At 39.6% G+C, this 23,661-nt stretch overlaps 1 protein-coding gene across 2 annotated transcripts in view; it reads left to right on the top strand.

Annotated features, from left to right (window-relative positions):
* EFNA5 (ephrin A5) overlaps positions 1-23,661 on the top strand; it is a 209,895-nt gene that overhangs the window by 165,742 nt on the left and 20,492 nt on the right. For both annotated transcript variants that reach the window (XM_054185124.1, XM_054185125.1), the window contains exon 2: positions 7,339-7,631. In XM_054185124.1, coding sequence (XP_054041099.1) covers positions 7,339-7,631 — 293 coding nt within the window. The remainder of the gene's footprint in view (positions 1-7,338; positions 7,632-23,661) is intronic.

The raw sequence follows: 23,661 nt of genomic DNA on the forward strand, positions 1-23,661 counted from the left end.
ACCTTGGTCTGTCCTATCTAAGGACAGTTTCCAGATCAGTTGCCTATGCAGGGGCAGGTGCTTCTGACATTTCAAAAGGTCTAGTTTTTGTATCAGCACAGAATAAAAATAATTATCATGAGTTTGGTATTTTTTGGTGAATTTCTTCTGTTCTGGCCAAACATTCTTTGATTCTTTAGAGCTACTCCATGCTTAATGAGTTCTTTTCTTTAAAAATCTAAATGCTAGCTCAGACTGATTTGTTTCATGTTTTTTCCCATGTTCTAGTCCCTGTAGCAGATCACTTGTTCGTCTCATCTAAATAGGCACGATGAAGTACCACATACAATGGTAACTAATCAGAATCCTGTTATTTAACAAGAAAAAAATCCCAGACCTCCAAATAGGAAGGCACAATGTCTCTCTTGGACCGTTGGCTGATAATAAGGGGTAGAAGCATGAGATTCTCCATGGAGACAAGACACATAAAACTGACGCTTTTACTCATAAGTCCAGCTTAATGCAGCTCTGTTCTTTCTGATTTTCACTTGTTTGTCATTTATGCTTTTGGACTTATCCAAGCAGTGTGAAAAATCTCCCAGGCAAGAGGGACATAGGTGGAATAAAAAGGGAAGGTAGATCTCCAACAGATGCATGTGAAGTGAAACGCGGGGAGATCACTCAGCTCTTTCAAGAAATGTGATAGGCTCTTGCAGCCGGTTGTGAAACAGTAATTTGAAGTCTGATGAACTCGTTCAAGTGCAGGAGCCTGATTCTGCTCAGCTGTGTAATTGTGATGGAAGGGAGCCAGCCGAAAGCAGAGACCAGGGTGCAACCTTTCGGGAGGCTTGTTCCGGCAGAATGGGTGGGAGAGTAAAATGAAGGTTACAAATAATAAGTTTCTCTGCCTGATTGATAATGAACTAGTAATAAGTGGCCTTATTATAGTAATAAGTTTCCCATGGAAGCCCGATGATTGCAGAGAAGCTTTAGCTGAGTGCGTGTGACCACATCTTATTTTGATCAGCTGTAGCACAGCAAAGCTGTGTAATTATCATAATCTAACAATTAGCCTGGCATCCTTTCCCAGTGTTTAATTACTCCAATAAATGGTAATTGAATAGAGGACTTAATGACAAGAGAATAAGTTTCTCTCTGCATTGTGTACTTAACTTGCAGTCTTTTCTAGGCATAATTTTTGAATACTGTTTTTTTGAACAACAGCCTTGATTAGTTGTTTGTCTTTTGTCAGTCAGTATTTTGCTTCTGACATAGTGTTTTCTCATGGTGTTTTGAACTTGTCTTAACTTGTGAAACTGTAACCTAAGGACTAAAAGGTCATAGACAGCTCCTTTATATTACAGGAGTTTTTTGTTTGCTTGCTCAGGGTAGCAATATCCTGCTAGAGATCTGAAATGTCACTGGCTTGCTACTGTTAGCAAACCCACTTCTCTTAGCATCTGGAAAATGCTGGATTTTCTTTTGGTTTGAATAGAGCTAAAATTAAAATAGCTCTTTGATTACTTCATTGTTTGTGCATCAGACTCATTGTTGATGTCAGCAGAGCTATGGGAACAGAGTTTATTAAATGTTGTGACAAAGCCAGTAAAAAGAGCAAAAAAGCATTAAAGAGGTTATTTTTGCATAGCACAGAAATAGCATCTTTAAAATTATCTGCAGTAAAATGGTACACTTAATCCCACAACCCCTCAGATAATTAACAACCACACGATTTCCCCCATCACACATAACAGCTTTAAGTTAGTTGAAATGAGGAGGCTTGGACTGTCTCAAAGAATAACGAGGCACAAGTTACCCTGCTGTATTCCAGTCACAGCGTGTGAGTAAAGCTAGGGACGGTCTAATGCACTACGCTTGCAACCTAAACAGAGGCAAAAGCTGTGAGCAAGCTCAGTAGTGTGGAATGCTAAATAACTGACATCATCACATCCTAAGGGCAATTACAATGTCGTCCTTTTAAAAGATACTAACACTTTCCAGAAAATGTTTGGGTTTTGTGTGTTATTGCATATACAAATGCCTACTATATACTCATCCCTCTGTTACTAATAATTTAAGCAAGTAGTTTCATAACTAGCTAATAGAAATAAACTAAATTTTCAATCTATTTCTGTATTTTTCCAGTTGAAGCTTTTCCCGTGTCTAGAGCATTTGTAAGAGATATTTATACTGTCAAATAACACTTAATCTACTCGTGGCTCAGCCTTTGTTGAGATACTTAGGGGATCTTCTCACCTGGCTGCCTTTTTCATGATAGTTGTAGGAATGGGCTTATCTCTGAGACCTCTCTGTCTCCATTAAATTTAGTTAAAACTGTCCTAGTGGCCGTGAAAGTAAAAAGGAGGAGCTGAGTGACCAGCAGTTACAGGGTTATGCACATGTGCTGCTCACAGAAGCCTTTTTTCCTTAGCGAACAGAACAAGTAAGTTTTTGCGGTGCTGCTTCTGAAGAACTGTACATAGAATAAGTCGATTCAGTGCATTTTGTTGATGTTGCTTTGGATTTCAGATTATAATTTGAGAGCAAGGCAGCTGGTGTGAGGCACTGAGCAGTGGCAGTGTCCTCTGCGCATTGGTGTTATGGGCTGTGCAGGCTCCAGGCAGCAGAACTGGGGCCATTTGCATCTGATCCTTTCTGATGCCAGACTGAAGACCAGAGTTTTACCAGTCATCGTTAGAGCAGTTATTTGCAGTCTTTCCTGGTTCCCAATGAAGCCTTGCTGCATGCACCTGACTGAACAGACTCCAAATAAAGAAAGGTCGACGTAGTAAAAGGAACATTTTCCAGTACGCTTATCTTGAAGTAGAGCATCTGGTGTGTCGATTTTACAGGAAGGGTTATAGAATATAACTAATAAGATTTGTATGGGAAGCAACAAGCAGAAGCTATTGAAATTTTTTATCTATCTAAATGATAATGGGCAATTAGTGTTATTTGTGCTGTTCTTAAACTGGATTTTTATAGTGTTTATTCCAAGAAAGAAAGGAAGAAAAAAAAACCAAACACACTGTTGTTACATTCTAAATATCTGTTTAAATAAATCATCACTTGTTTCAGTGACCAGCAAAGTTAATAAATTCAAGACAAGCCACATATGCTTCAGAACTTAAAATGATGAAGAGAAGCATGCACACAGACTGTGTACTTTCACTTTTGTTAATGGGTAAACAGAATACAGAAGGCATTAATTACTTTGAAAATGTTTTTCTAGTCTTGTGTTTCTGTGGTTAAAATTACCATGAAGTTCTTTCTCTGTATCCTGAATACCTGGATATTTCATCAGTGGCACTTGGGCACAGAAACATTCCTATGACTGTGTGCTGGAAGCAGCATGCAAGTTCTCTGTAGCAAGCTGATGTTTGTTGGTTATGGAAATGTTTAGGTTTTGAAGCTACTTAACTATCTGTCTCTGTCTTCAAAATAGCTTTTATAGCCCAACTGCCTAATAGCTAGCTTTGTAGTATGCAGTTTTTTGAGACACTGTTTGAATGCCACCTGACACAAAACAAAGGTTAATTGTGCTTGAAGAATAACTATGTTTGCCTATGTGTAAGCCAGAGTGCATGGAGACAAATGACATTATTTGCAAGAAGGTTTGTAGATCCTGTCAGAGTTTTTGAGAAGCCTTTTTGGTTGGTTTCTACCACAACGCAATGTTCTGTTATGCAAAGCATAGACAGGACTGGTTTCTTCCTCATAGTGGGATTTATGTAAAGATCCAGGTTATTGCTTGGTTCCAGAAGGGCATGGGAGTCCAGATGAGGATCTGCCTGAACAGGATGAAGACCTAACTCAGAAAAGGAGAAGTACATCAGTAGCATTGCTAGAGAGCATAGGAAAACAAGCTTTCTATTCTGGATGGGAGAAAAAGAGACAAACTCCTTAAACCTTAAATGCAGTCAACAGGAGATCTGCTGTTCCTGTCTTTTTTACATATATATCTGTTAACGGATTCCACCTTCCCTTTACGTGTTGTGCTTCTTACCCTATGTAGGTGGCTAAACATTGATAAATGCTTTCATTTGAAGTGGAACTTTCGTTTCACTCTAACACCTGACATTACACTAATAATAAGAGGTTTACAGCCTGTAAATGTTAAGTGTTTTCCTCTCGGATGTGGTTTAAAATTCTTGTAAATGTGCTTCTGAAGTGTTTCTTTTAATAGCTTTGAGGAGTCTGAGCTGATGATTTTTTTTGTGACTTACTCATGGCCATCCCTTGCCTTTCTATTCAAGTTAGAGGCCTTTGTGTTTCCTCTCCAAGAAGGTAAATACAACACCCTGCCTTGTAGCTGGAAAAGCGAGAATGGTCTCAGTTCACTCCAAGAGGCATGCTGGAGATGTCGTAGCCTCTTTTGCAAAAATAAAATTAGTTCTACATCTCTTCCGTATGCATGCTGAGGTTTTGATTACCGAGTTCTTTAAGATACTACAAGAGGGGAAATAAATACCGGCTTTCTGCTTCTTAGTTGGCTTATAATTGCTGTTCAGTATTGCTGTTGCTATATAGAGTGAAGAGACTTCACTCAGAGCAGCTTGATAAAATACCTTGGTACATGTTTTCCCTGGAGCAGGTTCACTGCTGTGCCAGCAGTGTTGGCTAAAGGCCAGTTTAGATCACTTGAAATATGCACGATCTTCTCCCTTTTTTAGACATGTAAATGTAAACACTTTCCGGCTATGGCAAATGACTGTGGAATGAAAATATTGAGAGAGCAGGGGAGCGGGAAGGAAAGGACACTGGGATAAAAAGGTCTTGGTTGTGTGCTTCACCCTCAGACCTGCTTTGCAGGCAGTGCTTGTCTCTTACTTCCCATGTGTTTGACTGGCAAGAGTGGGCTGCGGCGAACGAAGACACTTAACTGCTCCAGCAGTTAATGAGTCTACCAAAATACCAGTGGCCAAAGAGGACAGTTGTGTTGCAGTTTGGTTTGATTAACAAGAATACAGTTGGGGACTTTGCCAAAAGGGAGTCAGGTGAGCTCTTTGTGTGCAGTATTGGGTAGAACAGCTCACTGGTGCAGATTACAAGTTTGATTTCATTGCTAATTCAGTGGATTTGAGGTGTGATCAGAAATTTAGTTGTCTGTCTCTTGGTACTTGTCATCTCTGTTATCATAGACTGTGGTTGGATTCTTCCCTTCAAATTCAGCTGTTTACAGTACAGACTGTCTGGGAAGTGTCTGTCTAGACTCTTATTTTGGTTAAAGGAGAGAAGTAGCTGCTTCTGCCGTGTGATCCGTCACATCCCAGTGTACCTTGGGCCTAAACAGGCCAGATGAATTGGATTTGGGAAGTTCCTGCTTCTCTCCATTGACTTAAAGGGAATGTGGAGAAGCAGTTCACATAAGGTTGGTTGTGTTGTGAAAGTCTAATGTTAAGGAGAACACTCTGATTCTGAACGTCTACAATTATGTAAGTGTAGTTCTGAAAGCATATAGTTTCTGTCACAAAACTGTAATTGGGCATTATGGTGAAGGCACAAGCTGATATAAGAGATGACCTTGAGAATCCCTTGAGAAAACTGCATTGTCTGTCACCTGCAAGGTTAAAAAAAAAAGGCACGCACACACAAGCACATGCATATATAAAAAAATACATATATATTCATTTTTACTTACTAAAACTGTAATTAAAAAAAAACCATAGTGATACAATTACCAGAATGTGGCTTTCCTATTCATAACTTTTAAGATACTCTTTTTCATTACCTGTAAAAAATGGCATACAGTTAACTGATACAGAGAACAGACACCAATTTGAAAACAATACATTTTTGCAAATGTGTTAAGACAGTATCTATTCTGGTGACAGGTTTTGAAAGCAGTGGAGTACAAAAATATATTTTTAACTGATGATTTAGATAAATGTAAATTCTCCTGGAAGAATCGTGGTTCAGAGAGGCTTTTCCATGTTACAGAAAGGAACCGTAAGGCTGTGCACTGGCTGAAATTATACAGATATATCATGCTTTGATGCGTGTTCAGTTTTTCCCCTTTAAAAAGCTATTTTATTGAAGTTAAATTATTGTAGGGATATGAAAAGGTGTAGTTTGCTCTGAATTTATCCTTGGAGGGCCAGCAGATCATTGCTTTTTCTCTGAAATTAGATAGAAGGATCCAGATGGCAGATTTCAAGCCCATCAGGTGTTTAAAATATGCCCCTCAGCTAAAAAGAAGTATTATAGTTAAATCTGTCATGGCCTTTTTATTGCTCTGTGGTACACTTGACAACTGCAGCCGTGAATGAGAGAAGCTACAAGTAGCCCAGTCAGCCTGAAGTGGAGTAGGTCAGTGGTTGGTTTCTTTGCCTGCCCCGGGGAGTTTGATAGACGTACAGACCTGGTTTATGGAATCATTAAATCCATCATGGTATAAGCTCCCATGGAGGCAGTGATTTTGTTCCTGTAGTTTCTTCCAGATACTATGGTAGGCATTAGAGAAGTAAGTGAAAAATGGAGGGGAGAAAAAGGGACGCCTTCCCCACCCCCAACAAAACAAGAGCCCCACATCTCTAACGAGTCCTCAGTAATAATAATAGTAATAATAAAGTGCATCTGGTCTCGTGCCTTGTGCTGCATTTCTTAGCTGGCACTCATCCAGAACTGTCACATTAGGCTGAGTGCTGATAATTCGTATCCCAGAATCCATTTATCTGAACAGAGCAATGTCTCCACTGTGTACTTTGGGCACAGGAGATGCACTGTTTTTCAAATATCTTTAAAAAGCGATACAGGCTTTTCTTTGCATCTTGACAAACTGCTGCTATTCTTGAAGACAGAGGAAACCTGTTTGTGCTCTTATAGTAACTTTAAGTACTTGCAGTCAAATCAGCTTTCAGCACAGGGGTGATTACTGCCTGATTCAGAGAAGAGGATGTGTTTGGGTTATTTATTTGCATGCATATGTAGATGTTTATTTAGGCAGTGATTTGGGGAGGCTGATACAGCTTTGGCTTCTTTGCTTCTTCTTGCTCTTTCTCTAATTAAAAAAAAAGACCACAACCAAATAAAGCAGATACTTTCTTTGTTGTTTTTTTTTTCTGTTTTAATTCAATAAACCATACGAAAAGAAAGCCTATAAGTTGATGTGTGTTAGCAACGGACTCATTTAGTAAGAGAAGAGACCAAAACCTTTACCCAGAAGGCTGTATGATCGTAGTCCTGCGTAAGCAGTCTCTGATAGCTCTGGTGAATTGTAAGGGTTATTTTTGAGAGTGAATATGCATGGCTGGAGTGAAATGAAGCACTATTAGTGATGCCCCTTTTATGAAAATGATACCCTGCAACAAGGTCATCCTGAGTTAACTGTGCTTATGCCTGAACTCTGTGTGATTTCAGATTCCAGCGGGGCGACTACCACATCGATGTCTGCATCAATGACTACCTGGATGTGTTCTGCCCTCACTATGAAGACTCAGTGCCAGAAGATAAGACCGAACGCTATGTTCTGTACATGGTGAACTTTGATGGCTACAGCTCCTGTGATCACACCTCCAAAGGGTTCAAGAGGTGGGAGTGTAATCGGCCGCATTCCCCGAATGGACCATTGAAGTTCTCGGAAAAGTTCCAGCTCTTCACGCCCTTCTCGCTAGGATTTGAGTTCAGGCCAGGCCGGGAATATTTCTACATTTGTGAGTATATAGAGTTTTACCACTGTCGCACAGCAGGTGGAAGAAACCCAGCTAATTTTTCACCTATGCTCTGTGGAAATACAGAGGGCCAAACGGTATATAATGCAGATGTCTTACAGTGAATGCAGGCTTCACTATCCCCAGATATTAGCTAGGAATCTAGCTAGTGAAAATGAGATTAAATCACAGCTTCTTTTCTCACATGAAATAGCGTGTCAGCCTGTTCACTGAACCGTGGCTGACTTTTAAAGCAAAACACACTATTACATTTATTCCAGCACTCCGCTGTCCCCAGATATGAGGAAAAATAATTAATCCTTTGCATGTGAAACTCCTGGATTTTCTTATTTGCTCAGATGAAATACTCTTGTCTCTGTAATATTTATCACCCAAGGGAAGTGAGGTCTGTGTAGTTTGTAAATGGTATGGCCATTGATGTCCGTAGTCCAGTGGTATTTAAAGTTGTAATCTCTTAGGGTGAATACTGCAAGCATCAAGCCAAGTGGTTCCTTTTTATTTTTTTCTTTCTTTCCCCACCCCTCACTCCCCACTTTTTTCTTGGACGAGCTGTTTCTGTCAGCGTAGGCGATGTGGGGTGCCGTGGGAGGGGAGTGTGGATGGGCTCACACACCTTCCCGCCCACTCCCCGGAGCAGTCGGGAGTGCTCTCCCAGAGCTCCGCGCTCTCCTCCGCGGGGGCCCGCGCCGGGCACCCAGAGGAGATGCAGGATAACATCTGGGACTAAGGAGTGAAAACATCAGGAAGTTAAAAACCCGCGGGTGAAGCAAACGGATTCCCTGACTCCACTGTGGAGTTGATGTTGCTTCAGCTGTCTCGTTTGTTTAATCCTCCAACAAAGATCTTATTTCATCAATTTGTTTTCTACCTGAATCTTCCACTCCTAACAAGTTTTGACTGCTCCAGAAGTAGGTTTTTTTTCTGTTTTTAGTGTAGACTAGAGTTGAAAGCTTCAGACAGACTGTAGATCCCAATAAATATTGCCTTCATATGTGTGGCTGGCCTTTCTACTGTGAAAAAGTCATTCCACATCATTTCACCAGAGAAACTGAGTATGTATGATCCCTGTTTTAAAGCTTCATTTCTTCAGCGTTGAGATTTTTCTTTTCCCCTTCTAAATTTACAGGGAAATACATTACTAGTGGACAGTTTGCCATTCATTTCTTTTTCTTCCAGCAGATAAAAACCTCTAATGAGTGGTGGGTCAGCATGAGAACAGTGCCTTGTTCTTGTCCTGAAGCATAATAATAATAATAAAAATAATTTTTAAAAGCAAACCATAATGTTACTTAAAACTGCTTTTTAATATGATAATGAGAAATCATGTAAAGATATCAGAGTGAAGTGGATAATTTTCTAGGATAAATAAATCTGTACTGTGTAGGCCCAGTCCTATTCATGTCACTCACAAAAGCTTCCCATTAATGTCAACAGGAGTTTTGTGTCATTCAAAACTCCATTATCAGGCTCCTCTGGAGCACTGGATTTTTTGGTGGTTTGCGGGTTTTTTTATTGTGGGAGTTTTTTTGTTGTTTTTGTGTTGTTTTTTTAATTCAGTTCCTGAGTGTCATCGGTAAAACAAGCAGGAATTCTTACGCTAAGGAATGCAGTCTTTACCATCACATGGTCACAATAAAATGTAGCAAAGGGCTGGCATCAGTAGCTGCAAACATAAAAAAAAAAAAACAAAAAATTTGTTTTCTAAATTGTAAAAAAGAAATAGGTATGTTTAATAAAGGTGAAAACCAAACACGAAAATGAAGGAAAAAAATATGAGAAATCTGAGCTTGGTCTGTCTTGCTAATAGCTTCGTTGTTAGAACATACAAAATCCATTGAACTCTCAAGCAAGACATTATTATTCAAATACACCCAGGTTGCTTATGCCTGGTTTTCCTCATTTGTAGTTATATTCAATATTTCACTAAAAATCATTATGTATCTTCTATAACATTCATTTAACTGAGTCATTTAACTGTCAAGGGCTCTCTTCAAAATAATTGTTCCAAAGTGCTTTAAAATATGAATAGCTTTATGATATTCAGCTGCATTTAGATGGAATTATTTTTTTTTAATGAAAGGTAAAATAGGAAAAAATTGGTAGCAAAGAGTTGTTCATTTACTAGTAGCTTATTGGCCTGGTATTCATGGAAATTGAATTTTTCGGCATGTTTCAGAGGCACAAAAGCATTTTTCCCCTTTTTCTGTAGCTTAAGAATTTTTTGCCTTCATCCTTCACTCTGCTGAGGACAGAAGCAAGGTTGGCATTACAGCAGTTGCAGGGAAGCACTGTTAACACGAAGTTAACAATTAAATGCAAACCTTCTCAGGGGAGAGCTGTCCATACTGGAATGTTTTTCTCTTAGTTTGTGCTGAAGAAACAAGATGGTGAAACGTTGCTCCTTGTTTCCTCATCAAAATTGTAAGCAGACTCTATTCCAGGCTACGGAGACTGCCTTTATTACCTTTCTATATCTGCATGTTAAAGAAATTACTGTTTCGACAGATTTCCTTTCTCCAGCAGATCTGAAACCTTTGCCCTCTCTGCAGGAGAGGGGAAAGGCTAATTATGTAGCATCGGTCTGGTATATTCTATTTAAGGGTTACAAAAAAACTTGTGTAGTCTAGGCCTCTGGAAATACAGAAATATTAAGTGGTTGGTTAGGTATTTAGCTGGTGTTTTTTTGAAAATCTTCGCAACTTACATTTTAAGGATGTTAGTTGCCCTCTGGCTTCCATTATTTTCAGAAAATGCAATAATTTGAGAACAACCACTGTCTGTCTTTCTGAACTGTTGGTTTTGAAAAAGCCAATTTTCTTTATTGTGCCATTGCCTTCATATATGGCTCAGATGAACATGGATCTCCTTTCTTTGCATGTTCATTCTAGGAAAATACAAGAAAAAAGAAGTCTATCTTTCTGATATCAAATTTACATTGAAAAAGTGAATTCAACATTGCAGACATGCAATCAACAAGTACTGATTGAGTTTACTTTTGAAAGAATAAAAGGTTATTAAATATTTACAGAGAAATTAACTTTTATTTAGTTAGGGAGTGCACAGTGCGAGGGGAAAGTAAATAATAAATCATGACGTGAAGTCTCAATTTTTACTTAGTTCTTAGCAGGTGCTCACCTCAGTTTACTGTATGTTAGCCTGAAAACAGACAAAATAGTATTACTACTGAAACAGAAGGAAATGAAATATAGACAAAGCAGATACTAAATACTTAGTGGTGTGACAGTGATTTTAATATCCTTTGGAAGGGAACGTAAGTTTTGGGTATGCAGGTTAATGTGGGTTACTCTACAAGGGTGATGAACACAAAAGCAAGGAAGGAAAAAAAAACAGTCCTAAAACATATGATGTTAAGTAGCAGATATTTTGCTTGGAAAGTGTAGGCTGGATTTGTCTTTCAGCGAGTGAAAAAAGGCTGTCTGTCTTCAATTCGACAGGTGTTAGTTAATGCAAGTACTGCTGGTGTTTGTGTTTTCTCATTGCTTTTTGAAGACACGAGGTTAGAAGATGCCTTTTGGAACTCTCTCTCTGGACATCCTGGTCCGCACCAAAAGCTAAAAAATGAAGGTTAACTAAAGAATGTTATTAAAGGATGCTGAGGGAATTACAAACATTTTTAGTGTGTTAATTGCACTTTTCTTTTGGGGAAACATTGTTTATTGCCAGGTCCCCCATTAACCTTTCAATCAAGATCTGATCAGCATAAACACTGATGCTACTTTGACAGCAGTGGGCTCAGACATGCCACTCTGTGATGAATCCTGCTTTGATAGCTGGTTTACCAAAATCACTCAAGATGTTCTGAATGAAATCAAAGCAATTGAAAGGGTTTGATAAATGTGTACTTTAAAAAATATTTTTGTGTGATAATATTAGACAGACAAGGAAGGTGACCTTTGAAAGGGAATTCATGCTTAGCCTAGTGTGTAGATTAAAGGACTGGTTTCTGTTAGAAAGCATCAGAAGGATTAAGTGCTGGTCCTGCTAAAAAGAAAGCAGAAACAATCACCAGTGTCTAATAGATTTTGACGTTGGTAGTGTTCTTAGAATCCTCAAAGGGAGCCTTAAAAGCTGTTGAATAATTTGGGACTCAGGAGAAATCCATATAAGAAAATGAAGAGAGAACCCACGGAAGTGCTGGTCGCTATTGTTTGAGTTTTTCAAAGGGAATGAATGTCTTTCAGATAACAAGTTGAAAGAAGATGATTTGGATTCATGTGCTTCAAAAATTCAAGTGCCATTAAGATCCTGATAGCAAGAGAAATATAAAAGAGGGGAGGATATACTAGATATCTGCAACTTTGAAAGCTGTCTCATGAGCGTATCATGTAAGGTCTTTGCCCCTGTAGGAGGACCAGTGACTCGTCTTGCTTTCTACTGAAGTACTCATTTTGGACTTCAGACAAATGAGGGAGTGCCCACAGACAGAAAGGATGAGGGACAGGGTTTTCTTTACTCTGTCTTTTTTTCTTTCTCATCTAACATGCTTGACAAAGGCCAGTTCATTTTGGAGGAAAATAAAACATGTATTGAATGTTGTTGTGTGATCGTCAAATGACAAATGTTAAAAAGATAGCTCTGTTAGAACCTGGATAAAAGACCTCCAAGGAGCAGTAGGAACTTGATAAGGCCATATGTGACACACTGCCTTAAGGGAAGTGGTGACTAAATGTTCCATACTGGTGGCTATGGATTGCTGTAATTTTTAACATTTGTGATTCTTGTAAAAATCCCAGTGAAACTTTCTTAAAAGCAAGTATTTAAATTCCAGTGTTCTGCTGGAAGTACAATTGAATGAATTACACACAGCCCTTTAAATCCTGATGGACCATTCATCATTCCTTGCTTTAAATCAGTTTTGATGTTCAACAGCTACAACTTAACAACTCAGAGGTGGCTGCACTTCAGTGGTGGGTGAGGCTCTTTGCAGTGGTACTTCCCTGTGATGTTATGAGATTAATAAGGTGAAGCATGTAGATTCCTTGGATGAAAGAACTCGTAGAAGTGGAGAGTATTATTAATAATTATCTGAGGACTTATAACTCTGTAACAGTGTTCTAATTTGATTTCTGAGCAAACTGAAACCTGTTTAATGAGCTGCTGTATTGGAAGTATGCGTTTTGTAACATGGAGCAGATGCCAACAGAAGTGGAAATAACGTAGCAGTGACATTTGGAATAACAGTGTTGTACTTCATTGCCTCCATGTCATCAGCATGTTAGTCTCCCTGTTCCTTAGACTAACTCACCAAGGCAGCATTTCCTCTGCTGATACTATCTGTGTGTCATGATACAAACTGAGTATATATCCATGCCCGTAACCAATAGACCAAAACCAAACTCCCTCAATGAAAAAATGCTTCTGCGTGCTGAGCAATTGTCTGATGATCATGTTTCGTAAGTTCATACTCAACGTTAAACTCCATATTTTCATAAATACTCTGATTTAAAAGAAGCAAATTTGTTCCTAAGCTACCTAACCCTCTGATATTAGAGGAGGCTGTAAAATAGGAGAATGTTAAAGAATTCTCAGTAACTTTTTCTTTTTATTCCCTGGTGAGACATGCTGTGTAGACAAGGTGGCCAAGACTCTGGGCTCCAAATGGCACATGCAGTTCATACTCCTGTCTCCAGGATTCTTGGCAAGTCAACATAAATCACATGGAATAAGATTTTTCGCAGAGTATTCAGAAATGCATGGAATTGCTTTATTCTGAAAAATTACAGAAAAATCTCTTCAGACTTCCAAATGTTTCCACTTTCCCTCAGGACAGTAGTAGGTCATCCTCAGATCTACATTATTGGCCAAATGAGATTTTTACTGCCTCTAAAATCTCCCTGGCTTCTCTTTTACATCATGGATATTTAATATTTAAAGTATCAAGTGGTATAGCCAGCTAGATACAGCATTGCTTTGGGGAATTAAGAATGGCTTGAAGGTGTATCAGAATCTCACTCGTGCCATACCTCTATACACAAAAGTAACCAGGCTCCTGATGATGGATATGGGGAATAACATTGCTGTTGCTGATCTTCTGGGGGTGAAATGATCTTAATTATTTGAAGTATAATCAGAATGGCAGTATATTAATCAATTTAAAGAGCCTTGACAATTCAGTCGTAATGGCGTTCAAAATGTGTTCAGGGAAAAATACACCAGAACGGCTTAATGTACATTATGTTTTAATAGTTTTAGGTGGGGATATTATGAAGATATGAGCTTGGATTTCTTCTTATGTGTTTTTGATACATCTGCTTTTAGTAATACTGGCTCATCTTCCTGTATCTTGATGCCTGTATCATTTAAAAGTGCACGTGGACTACCTCTGTCTAATATTTTAGGGTTTTGCAGAAGACGTTCAGCTGTGAGGCACTGAAGAATGCACTATTCTACAGCATAGAGCCCTGTATTGGGACTGAAGTCAGGATCCCTAGCAGCAGCTGCAGCAGGGCTTGCTCTCTGTGTACATGTGGATGTATTTCTGCCTGAGAAATCTCGAGAAGAAATGAAGTAGCCCCAGGCAGGAAAAGACGATGTGTCTTTCTTCAGCATCCTAGGTACTGTAAAAGAATGCAGCTTCTCATCTTGAAGAGGCCTTAGTATTAAAACCTCGCTGCTGCTGGCTGGTGATGCACAGAAAAGTCATGAACTTGTTTTTCCCCAGGGGAATGGAGTTATGTGTGCGGTTCCCATCGGTACTTCATGGAGGTGGGATCTGACTTCCTTAGGTCATTTCTGTAAACAGGATCAAGAAGTAGAAGGGGTCAAAGTAGAAGTAGAAGGGAGTCAAAACTCCATAAGCACATTGGCAAGGTAGAAAATGTATTTCTTTCTCGGAGAGATGTGCAGAAGCAAAGCATAGGTTTGTTCAGAAATAAAGGTTTCTTGTTCCAGTGAGGTTGATGACAGTGTGTGTAGCTCAGATGTGAGCAACTGACATGGGTAGGTTATTGTTCAGCAGTCTCTTTTGTTAATTTTTCATATACTTAACTTTTAAAAGACTTTTAAAATTATTTTATTAGCAGTTGGATATAAGCAGGAAAATTATAATGCTACTGGGGTTTCAAATTAATCACCATGTGTAAGAATACACTTAAAGTACATTTATAAAAAGTCACAGATATTAGTTGTCAAACCAGTTGTCTGAAGCCTTGAAGTACGGATATTATTTATTTTTTACCATTGATTGATAGTGCTGTGTCTCTTACCTGGGTCTCATTGGGGCGATCTGTGTGATCACAAGACTGCCTCTGAGGAATGAAGCGTCTCCTTGACAGCTGTGCTGTGGAGCGCCCACATTCCAGCCCACACGCTTTGCTACGGTACTGAGTTTCGAACTTAAACCGGGAGGAGTTTGGCTGTCTCCCATTGTTGCGCTAAAAAATGCTGCCGACTAGGTAGCAGAAGCAACAGCCACCTCACAGTCTGTTGTAACCAGCTCCCACGCCTGTACGGAATGTGCCACTTCCACCTTACAACAGGAGACACCCTCCTAGGTAGCTTTCACCACTGACCCTTTTTCCCCCCGCCCGAGCAGAGCGATCAGGCAGTATGGTTAGAAATAATTGCCAGAGATAAGGTTCCTCATCTGTAGCGCTGCACCTGTGGTATCTTTGCTTAGAAACATACACCAGTGCAACAGCTTTTTTTTTTTTTTTTTTTTGTTCACGGTCCCACTTGAAATACTCAGTGGCAGCTCAAGCGAAACTGTGTAAATTAGTCACTGTCACGTTTAGGCATTAAAAGTGGAATTAGTAATTTATATTAATCACAAGTGTTTCTCCAGGTTTTATTAACAACCAGATTGGCTGCCAAAATGCTTTCTGGAAGACATTTTTTTCTCCCAGCTGCCACAGAGAACAAAACAGTTATTATGGGCATTTAGATAAAGATTAACGGTTTCAGCAATTCATTTGAGGAAAACTGTATTTTACTATACATTCCACTTCAGCACAGACCGTCACCGCCAGCATGATTTGTCGCCTCCTTGATAAAATTATACAGTGGAGACACAAGATGGTGTAATTCATTCTAAGAGCAGAAACAGGTTAATCAACAAAGCAGAATGAGGTTAAAAAACAAACCAGACCCACATTTCTTAATTTATTGGCAAGTCCACAAAATTTCCAATAGGAGAAGTGAGATGTCTATCTAACTGCTGTCTTACTACATTTTGGGTCATTTTGTCTTCATGCTTTCTTCTTTCTTTGCCCACATCATGCCTTTTTTTCTTCAAGATGGCTTCATGTGCCCTATTTAGATCTCCAGGAAAAAGTAGTACAGGTGGCCGCTTCCTATTCTGTGCATCTGCAAGCAGTTCTGTGGAATACTGTAGGCGTGGTCCATGGACTCAGTAGAGGGTGTGAAAAAACGACTAGAATGGTAAGGAAGAGGTCAAAATTAATATTGCAGGGTTTAACAGCAATGCAGGGCAGACTGCCAACGTGACCTTCACACTTTCATGTGTTTTGGACAGACAAAATCAATTTCCTAGCGTACTACTTTTTGCGCTTATCGTGTTCCAAGGAATTACAGAATAGACATGCTATATTTTGTTCTGTTATGGCTAGCTTCCTTTTTTCTCCCACTTTTGCGTTTTAGGACAGTATAAAATGAAGGAAATCAAAACACAAGTGAAAAATCAGCTGTTTGCTACAGAGGAGACAAACAAGGGTTGAAGGAGAAAAAAGCTCATTACAGAGAGATTAGAAAATTAATTGATTGGTGGCTCTGACAGTTCCCATTGGATGTCTAAGGATCCTGTGAAAAGAAAGTATAGTCTCAAACATAACATTTCTTCCTATTATTTCTTTCTCTCGTGTAGAGACTCCTCTGAAGCATCATTAGGTTCCAATTATTTTCAGTGAAATATTTCACAAGAAAAGGGCATGATAAAATCAGTAGAGGTACTGTTATTCCCCTGAGAAACTTAGTATGGCTCATACTCAAACAGTAATAGGGAAGGCTTCTGTTCAGCGTCAAACTTAAGAGATTTCCGCAGGGGTGATGCTGTTTCATAGAGGTTTGGAACTCCTGTGATATGGAGTTCATGTGCCCCCTCTCTCCCCCAGATTAGTGTGGGGCAGCTGATGAATTCACTGGGGTCTGAGAACTTGATCATATCCATGGCTTAAGATAAGTGTGTGTGAAACTTGCAGTGAATCTATTTAGTGAAGGTTCTATTACTATTTTTTTCTTCCTAAGGTAAAGTGTTGGCTTAGAGGTACTGTTCTTTCAAAAATGACAAAATATTTGTAACAATGTTTGCTTCTCTACCGTCTGACCATTTTTCCTATATTTATCATGTATTTATGTAGCAGCTATGTGTGTATGGATTGTGCGTTTTTACATGTACATACATATACACATATATAAAAAATAATAATATGAAAAAGTCACATATTGCTTAAATCTTGGATTAAAAATAATCTTTTTGTGTTAAAGGCTTTAGTTATTCTGATTATAATGCTAATTTTGTCAAACTAAAAATATACATAATTTTAACTCCAGTGAAGGATAAGATGTTTGTAATATAAAATGCCAGTGAAGTGCCTCCTGGGCGTTGTGTTATACTTGCAGTAGATTGTCATTCTCCTTTATGGAATGAGCTGGCCAGTTGTTCTTTCTTGTCCTCGATGTGGCATAACTATGCCATAATCACTACACATCACTTACACTTTCCAAAATGAAAATGAGGTTCAATTCAGTCCTAGTTTAGATAGGGACGCTCCTTGGGGTAGAGGTGTGACTGTCCTCTCTTTACTTCCCTGCTGTGCTTAGTTCCCCTTTCTTTCTTCCTGGTAACTAATGTGGTAATGGATGTGTATTAGAGCAGAAACATTCCCACTGAAATCTCTCCTGTTGAAGAAAATGGCAAGAAGGAGCCATTCCCTACAAATGTGCTCCAGCTTCCATGAGTAAATATGTCTGCTTTTCAGAAAGTTTGCCACCAAAATCCTTGGGATGCAAAATATAAAATGTTCATTTTCACTGGAGTTCTCCACACTATGTGTCATGCCATGTTATTGCTGTCGTCTTAAGAGAGGGAGAAACTGCCTTTTCCAGTAGCTTTGCAGTTACCTGGCACCTAATCCTGTGTAGTGGCCAGTGTTTGCTGTGAGGGGTGATTTGAGGGTGCTGTGCACTCTCAGACCCTTGGACCGCTCTCTGCTCGGACACACCAGCTGCTTGTGCTCATCGGAAACAATAGCATTGCTTCTAACCAAAGTACAGGATAATTTGGAAATCCAATAGTCTGTCCCAGATTTTGCACAGGTTTAAAATGTACATTAAGAGTTAGCTTGGGAAAAGCTCATACAAAGGACTATCTAGGGAGAATATTTCTTAATATGCTAACTTAGCTAAGAAGAGATATTTCTGCCTAGGACTTTTTAGTGAACTAAAGAATATTTTGAATGAAAAATAGTCTTAAACCAAAAATAAATCTCTTGGGATACCTGGTACCACATCGAAGTTGCAGGCAGAAAAGGAAGAGAAAATTTTTGGAACTGTATTGACTATGAGGATGAGGAACATCATGCTTTATAAATGTAAATTAAAATTACACTTTTGATACTTGCGCGAGTACAGCTGGGTTTTCACGAGGTTTTCACGAGGATGTATGCTGTTCCACAGAGTGCTTGTGAACAACATATGGTATTCTGTGTGCTAATATATACATGTAAGTCTGCACTCCACCCATATAAACATGAGGTGAAATTATAAGCACATGTACATTGTACAAAGAAGTCAGCAATGAAAGCCACACAAATAAAACATCAGCAGAAAGTCCCATGAAATTGCCCCGTCTCTTCAGCAACTGTGTTTTAGGCTGAAGAAAGGCAGTCCTGAAATAATAGCTTTTTATAAGGGGAGGGGGAAAAAAAGACTAAAAGTAGCAGTAAAGGGTTTTTTTCTGTGCTGTTTCATGAAGAAGCATCTTTTTTTTATTTATAGACATAAACTTCCCACTGACGGTTTTTGCTCCCATTCGAAAAGTAAAAAGAGATTGTGTATGTACATTGAATCCTAAAAAAATATGAATTTGATTCACTTTAACTGGACTTCTGAAAAAAAAAATCCTGACAACTGTGCTCACAGATTACTTGATCATCATGGTCTTTTTTGAACTTGACCATCGGTGCAAATGACATTGATTTCAGTGCATCTACATTTAAGTGGAATCTTTATCTAGGCATTAGGGAACTGATCTGAAATGCACCCGAACACACAAATTTTCAAAAAAGAAAAAAAAAACAAAACAAAAAAACAACAACCCACCTAAACCCAGGGGAGTTACAATATCTGTAATTTATTCTATGTAAATTGCACATATGCATCGTCAATCCTGTTCTTCCTTGATCCCAGTCCAAAAGTAGGTAAAATAAATAGATTGCATATTACAGGCCATATGTCAGAAGTGCTTAGCATTCCCAATTAGAGTCATAAATTTAGAAGTACTTAGCTGTCACTTAGGTATCCAAATAGTTGGCCAGATTTCTAAAATGCTTTGCACATGAAGCACTGAGTTCTTATGAAAATGTGATCTCTATTGCAGATTGTAAGCATCTTGAAAGCATGTCAGTAGGTTCTTTTGAAGGGTATGTTTGTATTTTACCAGGTTTTTATGTTTGGGATGTTGTTTTTTATAAGTGTAAATACAATATTCTTATCAACTTGAGCCCCATTTCTGCTCTCCCATAATCAAGGGCCAAGATAGTCTAGCATTGTTAGCTGTTCCTTTCTTTTAACACAAAGTGCAACTGTTAGCTTAGAAACACATAAAAGAGTCATTGTAGTGTTGATGTGGATGGAAACCGACTTGAAAGTACAAGGTTTCTTTTCCATTTAACTGGTGTTTTCAGCAGATATCTCTCAAGAGCACGTGTGTGTCTCTAGACAGCTAATGCTTTAATCAGACGGAAACGCCTAGACAGAGAGACCAATACCAGAGCAAGCTGGAGCATTGGGCTATCTTGGCCTTTTGCTCAGATGCCAGCGGAGGCTTGCCATGCTCCTCGGAGGTGGTGGGAGCAGGGCTCATGTGAAGGTGCTCCACTACTCAACAACGGGATTTCCTGTTGGGCTTTGCTGTAAATTGTGTAGCAGAGCCCTGACATCAAGCTGATGGATTTTTTTTGTGAGCCTGTAGGTGGGTCTTTTATCAGCAGTCATGTCGCTCAAGTGGGAAAATTTTAAAGAAAAATCATTAAAAGAACCCCACTTTTGTCATGAGCCGCTAATGATCATGATCTGTGGATACCATATGAACCTCCTTCTTCCCCAAGCGAGTGCACACGATTTCTGCAGTTGGAGCTGATGGAAACTTGTCTTTACAAATGCCATCACCTTTCATTGGAGGTGCCTCCCACATGTCACTGCTGAGGCTTGGGCTGAAAAGCAGACCTAATGAAGGAGTTTTCCAGCCCTTGGTGCATCTGTGGCACTTGCTCTGCCTGCTGTGCTGCATAGCGCACTGGCCATTTGTTGGCAAGTTCATATTTCACACTGCAGGGAATTGAAATGATTGAACAGACAGGAGCAGAGTTTTATTTGCAGTAGCCTGTGTATCCCTAGACTCTGATTTGGCATAAAACATCTGCTTCATGATCTGTTTCAAGGCCAGTTCCCTTCCGCCAACAAAGGTTACGACTTCAGGCAAGCTGTGCCTTCGCTGGCAGGGGGAGATTTGCCTGAAGACTTGATTTAGTCAGAATCAAAGCATCCTGCCACAGAAATCCTTTTTTCGATTACTTCTGAAAAAGCAGCCAGACGGTAAATGTATTAACATATTAAACAGTGAGTAAAGGAGGCCACTGATTTCTGTTGTATGGGTTTTTGCAAGAAGTTGATATAAACCATATCTGTGTGTATGTGTGCATGTGTGGCTAGGAATAAACATTCATTATTGTTCTGACAGTAAGAGAAGTGACAGATACTCTACATGTACTTGCTTAACTCTGCTGCAAATGAGCAGAGTAAGTAAGTAAATCTATTGGTTTCAGCTACGGTTTATGCATATTTTCAATTTGCAAAGTTAATTGGTATAATATTGATGCAGCTTGTGTTAAAATCTTAGGAAATAGGCCCTACAAGATGCAGTATTTGGAGATAAATTGACGCATTAAATCTTTTTTGTATTCATGGTGGGGACCTAATTTCAGGGGGTTTTGTCTCCTACCAAAAAAAGTCAATTTTTGAAAGACTGGTACAGATTTCTGTGCAGAAGTGTCATCTTGATCAGCACTTACATAAGTACCAATAAAATCCATGTTCTTTCTTGCAATAACATAGAGTCAACCTTTATTAGAGTGACTAGCATATTACCATCTATGTACTTCACTGCCATTGATGCACAATCTTTGCAACATATGGCTATATTTCCTCCTCAGAAAAAATCCTTTCTCTAGCTTAAAAAAAAAAAAAAGTAATTGAATATTTGCATATCTCCAAGGAGCCATGCGGGTTAAACTTTGCATTCATCTTCTGCAGTTCTTAGGCCGCTTTTGGTTTAAGAGTAAGAACTATTGCTTTTATGAAGTGCCTTTTTCTATAAAGTCAAAACCTCACAGCAGTGCACAGAAAGCCAGTGCTATAAAGGAGCTAAGTAGAGTTTTTAATAGAGAGAGCTAGGTTGTAAGTGTTTTTGTTCCTATGGAGCAGATAGATTTGGTTCCATCTGTTCCATATTCATAACAAAGGAGCTCACTTGCAGGAGGACTGACTTCCCGGGAGTAGCATGGTAATGATCTTTTCACCACAGATTGAAAGGATCTGAAAATGGTCACTTCAGCTCAGCAGAAAGCAGCTAGCACTGATAGCGCTTCAGACCCACTGCTTTTCTGCAGCTCTGTTTCAAGATGCGTGTTTTCTCTGAACAAAACAAAACAAAACAAAACCATAAACCTTGATCTCCACCCTCCCACACCGCCCCACCATGTCAGTTCTCCTTCTGAGGAGTTCAGGATGTTTTCTCTGACAAAAATGGAATGACATGTTACAAATACAGGGTCAATTTTTCTTTATTTGATCTTGGTATTAAAGGCAGAAGTGAAAAATGATTTACTGCCAGTCTGGATTCTGTCTCCTGAACTTTTCTCATGATCTCTACTTTCTCAGCAAGAAGATTCTGTGAATGAGAAATCCAAAGTCCACAAAATGTGTGCAAAAGTTCCTTGCTGGGTTTCGTAATTAGGATGCTCCAGTGCCAGCTTTGATTACACACCTCGTGGGCTTTCAAAAACAAACAAAAAAAAAATCCAGCTTGATCCAAGAAAAAAATATTCTTGTCTCTGCAGGGTATTTCACAAGGGGAGAACAGAAAAATGCAGGAGTGTACCACAAGCACTCTTACTTGGCTAAAGAACAGATTATTCAGTGACCCCTGAAAGGTGAACTGGAAGTTTACTAAGACCTAAAAAATTAACTAGGAACACAGACTGAGAGAATCCTTCTGTGTCGTTGGTCAGTCTCCAAAAGAGGCCAAAAGACAGGCCCCAATTTACCGTGGTCATGGCTGGAAGTCCTGCTGGGGCGTGCTGGACCCCATGTGTCTCCGTGTTCCAGGACGGTTGGTGCCTGGGGCAGCTGTGGGAGCGGGATGGGCGAGCAGCAGGCACGCATAGCCTGCCTTAGCTGGCACTGCAGCATCCGTGTAGGCATGCTTGGGGGGTTTTTTTTGGCCTTCCAGCCAGACAGTACTGTATTGTATAATTCATAGATGTGTGTGAAAGCGTCCACTGCCCTGCTTGTTTAAGGCTCCAGATCAAACAGTACACACCTATTTGCAGATCTGATGCTTCCCCCCACCCCAAAGTGAGAGATTTAGTCTCAGACTGGGTTTTGTTGGCCGGTTGGTTGGGAGTTTTTTTGAGTGCTGCATGTTTTGCTGCAGTAACTCAAGGAGAAAACACATGCATTTCAAGTGACTCTTTTCCTAACAAAGGTAAATGAGGGTGTACCCGGGCTTCTTCGGAGAAACTCAGTACACTGAACGATCTTTCAGACATGAGAGGAAAGAAGCATCTGATGCACACTGTCATGCAGCTCTGCACAGCTGCCAGAACTATATTCCACTGCAGATGTTTGTTGATATGGACTAGCCAGGACCTGAGATACAAATGTAAGTAGCCCTTCATGGTTACAGAATGTGGGACAGGGAGTGTGCACTTCACTGTCAGGGTTGCTTCAGTATGACCAGGCTTCAGATCTCCACCCGCTGGGGAGCGGAGACATCACATTAGGTTAGAGGCGCTTAAATCGAGCCGTGAAGGATACTTTGTGGTTGAGAGAAATTAATTTGGCAGAGTTTTTGTCCATCTCTTTTGAAGTGAAATATGCGTCAGCAAGGACGTTTCAAGTAAGTGGTTTTGTGTTATCCCGTATTGTTTTCCATATGTCTGATCTTAGATACACATGGGAAGCACCACTAGAAGCTGCTCACAGCTTGGTTACGCGAGTTCCTTAACTGATTAATGTGTAAAAAATAGAGGAGCAAGCTTGCAGTGGGGAGGTGCTGGCTTCGATCAGAAAATAGCGGGTGGAAAAGAGAGATGAGAATTTCCAAATCTGCTTGGAAAGACTGTTAGTGTGAAACAGGGACTTCTCTGGAAGAGAGGTGGAGAAATGCTTCAGTTCTGAGGGAACAATTGTTACAGCATTCAGGAAGAAAAAAGCTCGAGAGGTACCTGTGAGTTTCAACAGTCTGATGCAGTATTCATTGCTTTTAAGAAATGGTTTCCAAACAACCAGGGCTTTTGAGTCCCACTTATGGAAAAGCATACACATATATATCTAATTTTGAGTTCATCTGGGAATGATCACTGGAAATAGGGCTAAACATCCTGTGGTATACATTAACCTAAAAAAAAAAACGCGCAGAAGGAAATAATTTGTGGCAGAGTAAAATGAAAGGTTAGCTATCCCGTGGGTGTTTTAGACTTTCCCACAGTCATAGTTACGACAGTCTACAGTCCTTTTCTGGCATAGGTGAGAC

This window comes from Rissa tridactyla, chromosome Z, assembly GCF_028500815.1.
Source record: "Rissa tridactyla isolate bRisTri1 chromosome Z, bRisTri1.patW.cur.20221130, whole genome shotgun sequence".
Taxonomy (NCBI): Eukaryota; Metazoa; Chordata; class Aves; order Charadriiformes; family Laridae; genus Rissa; species Rissa tridactyla.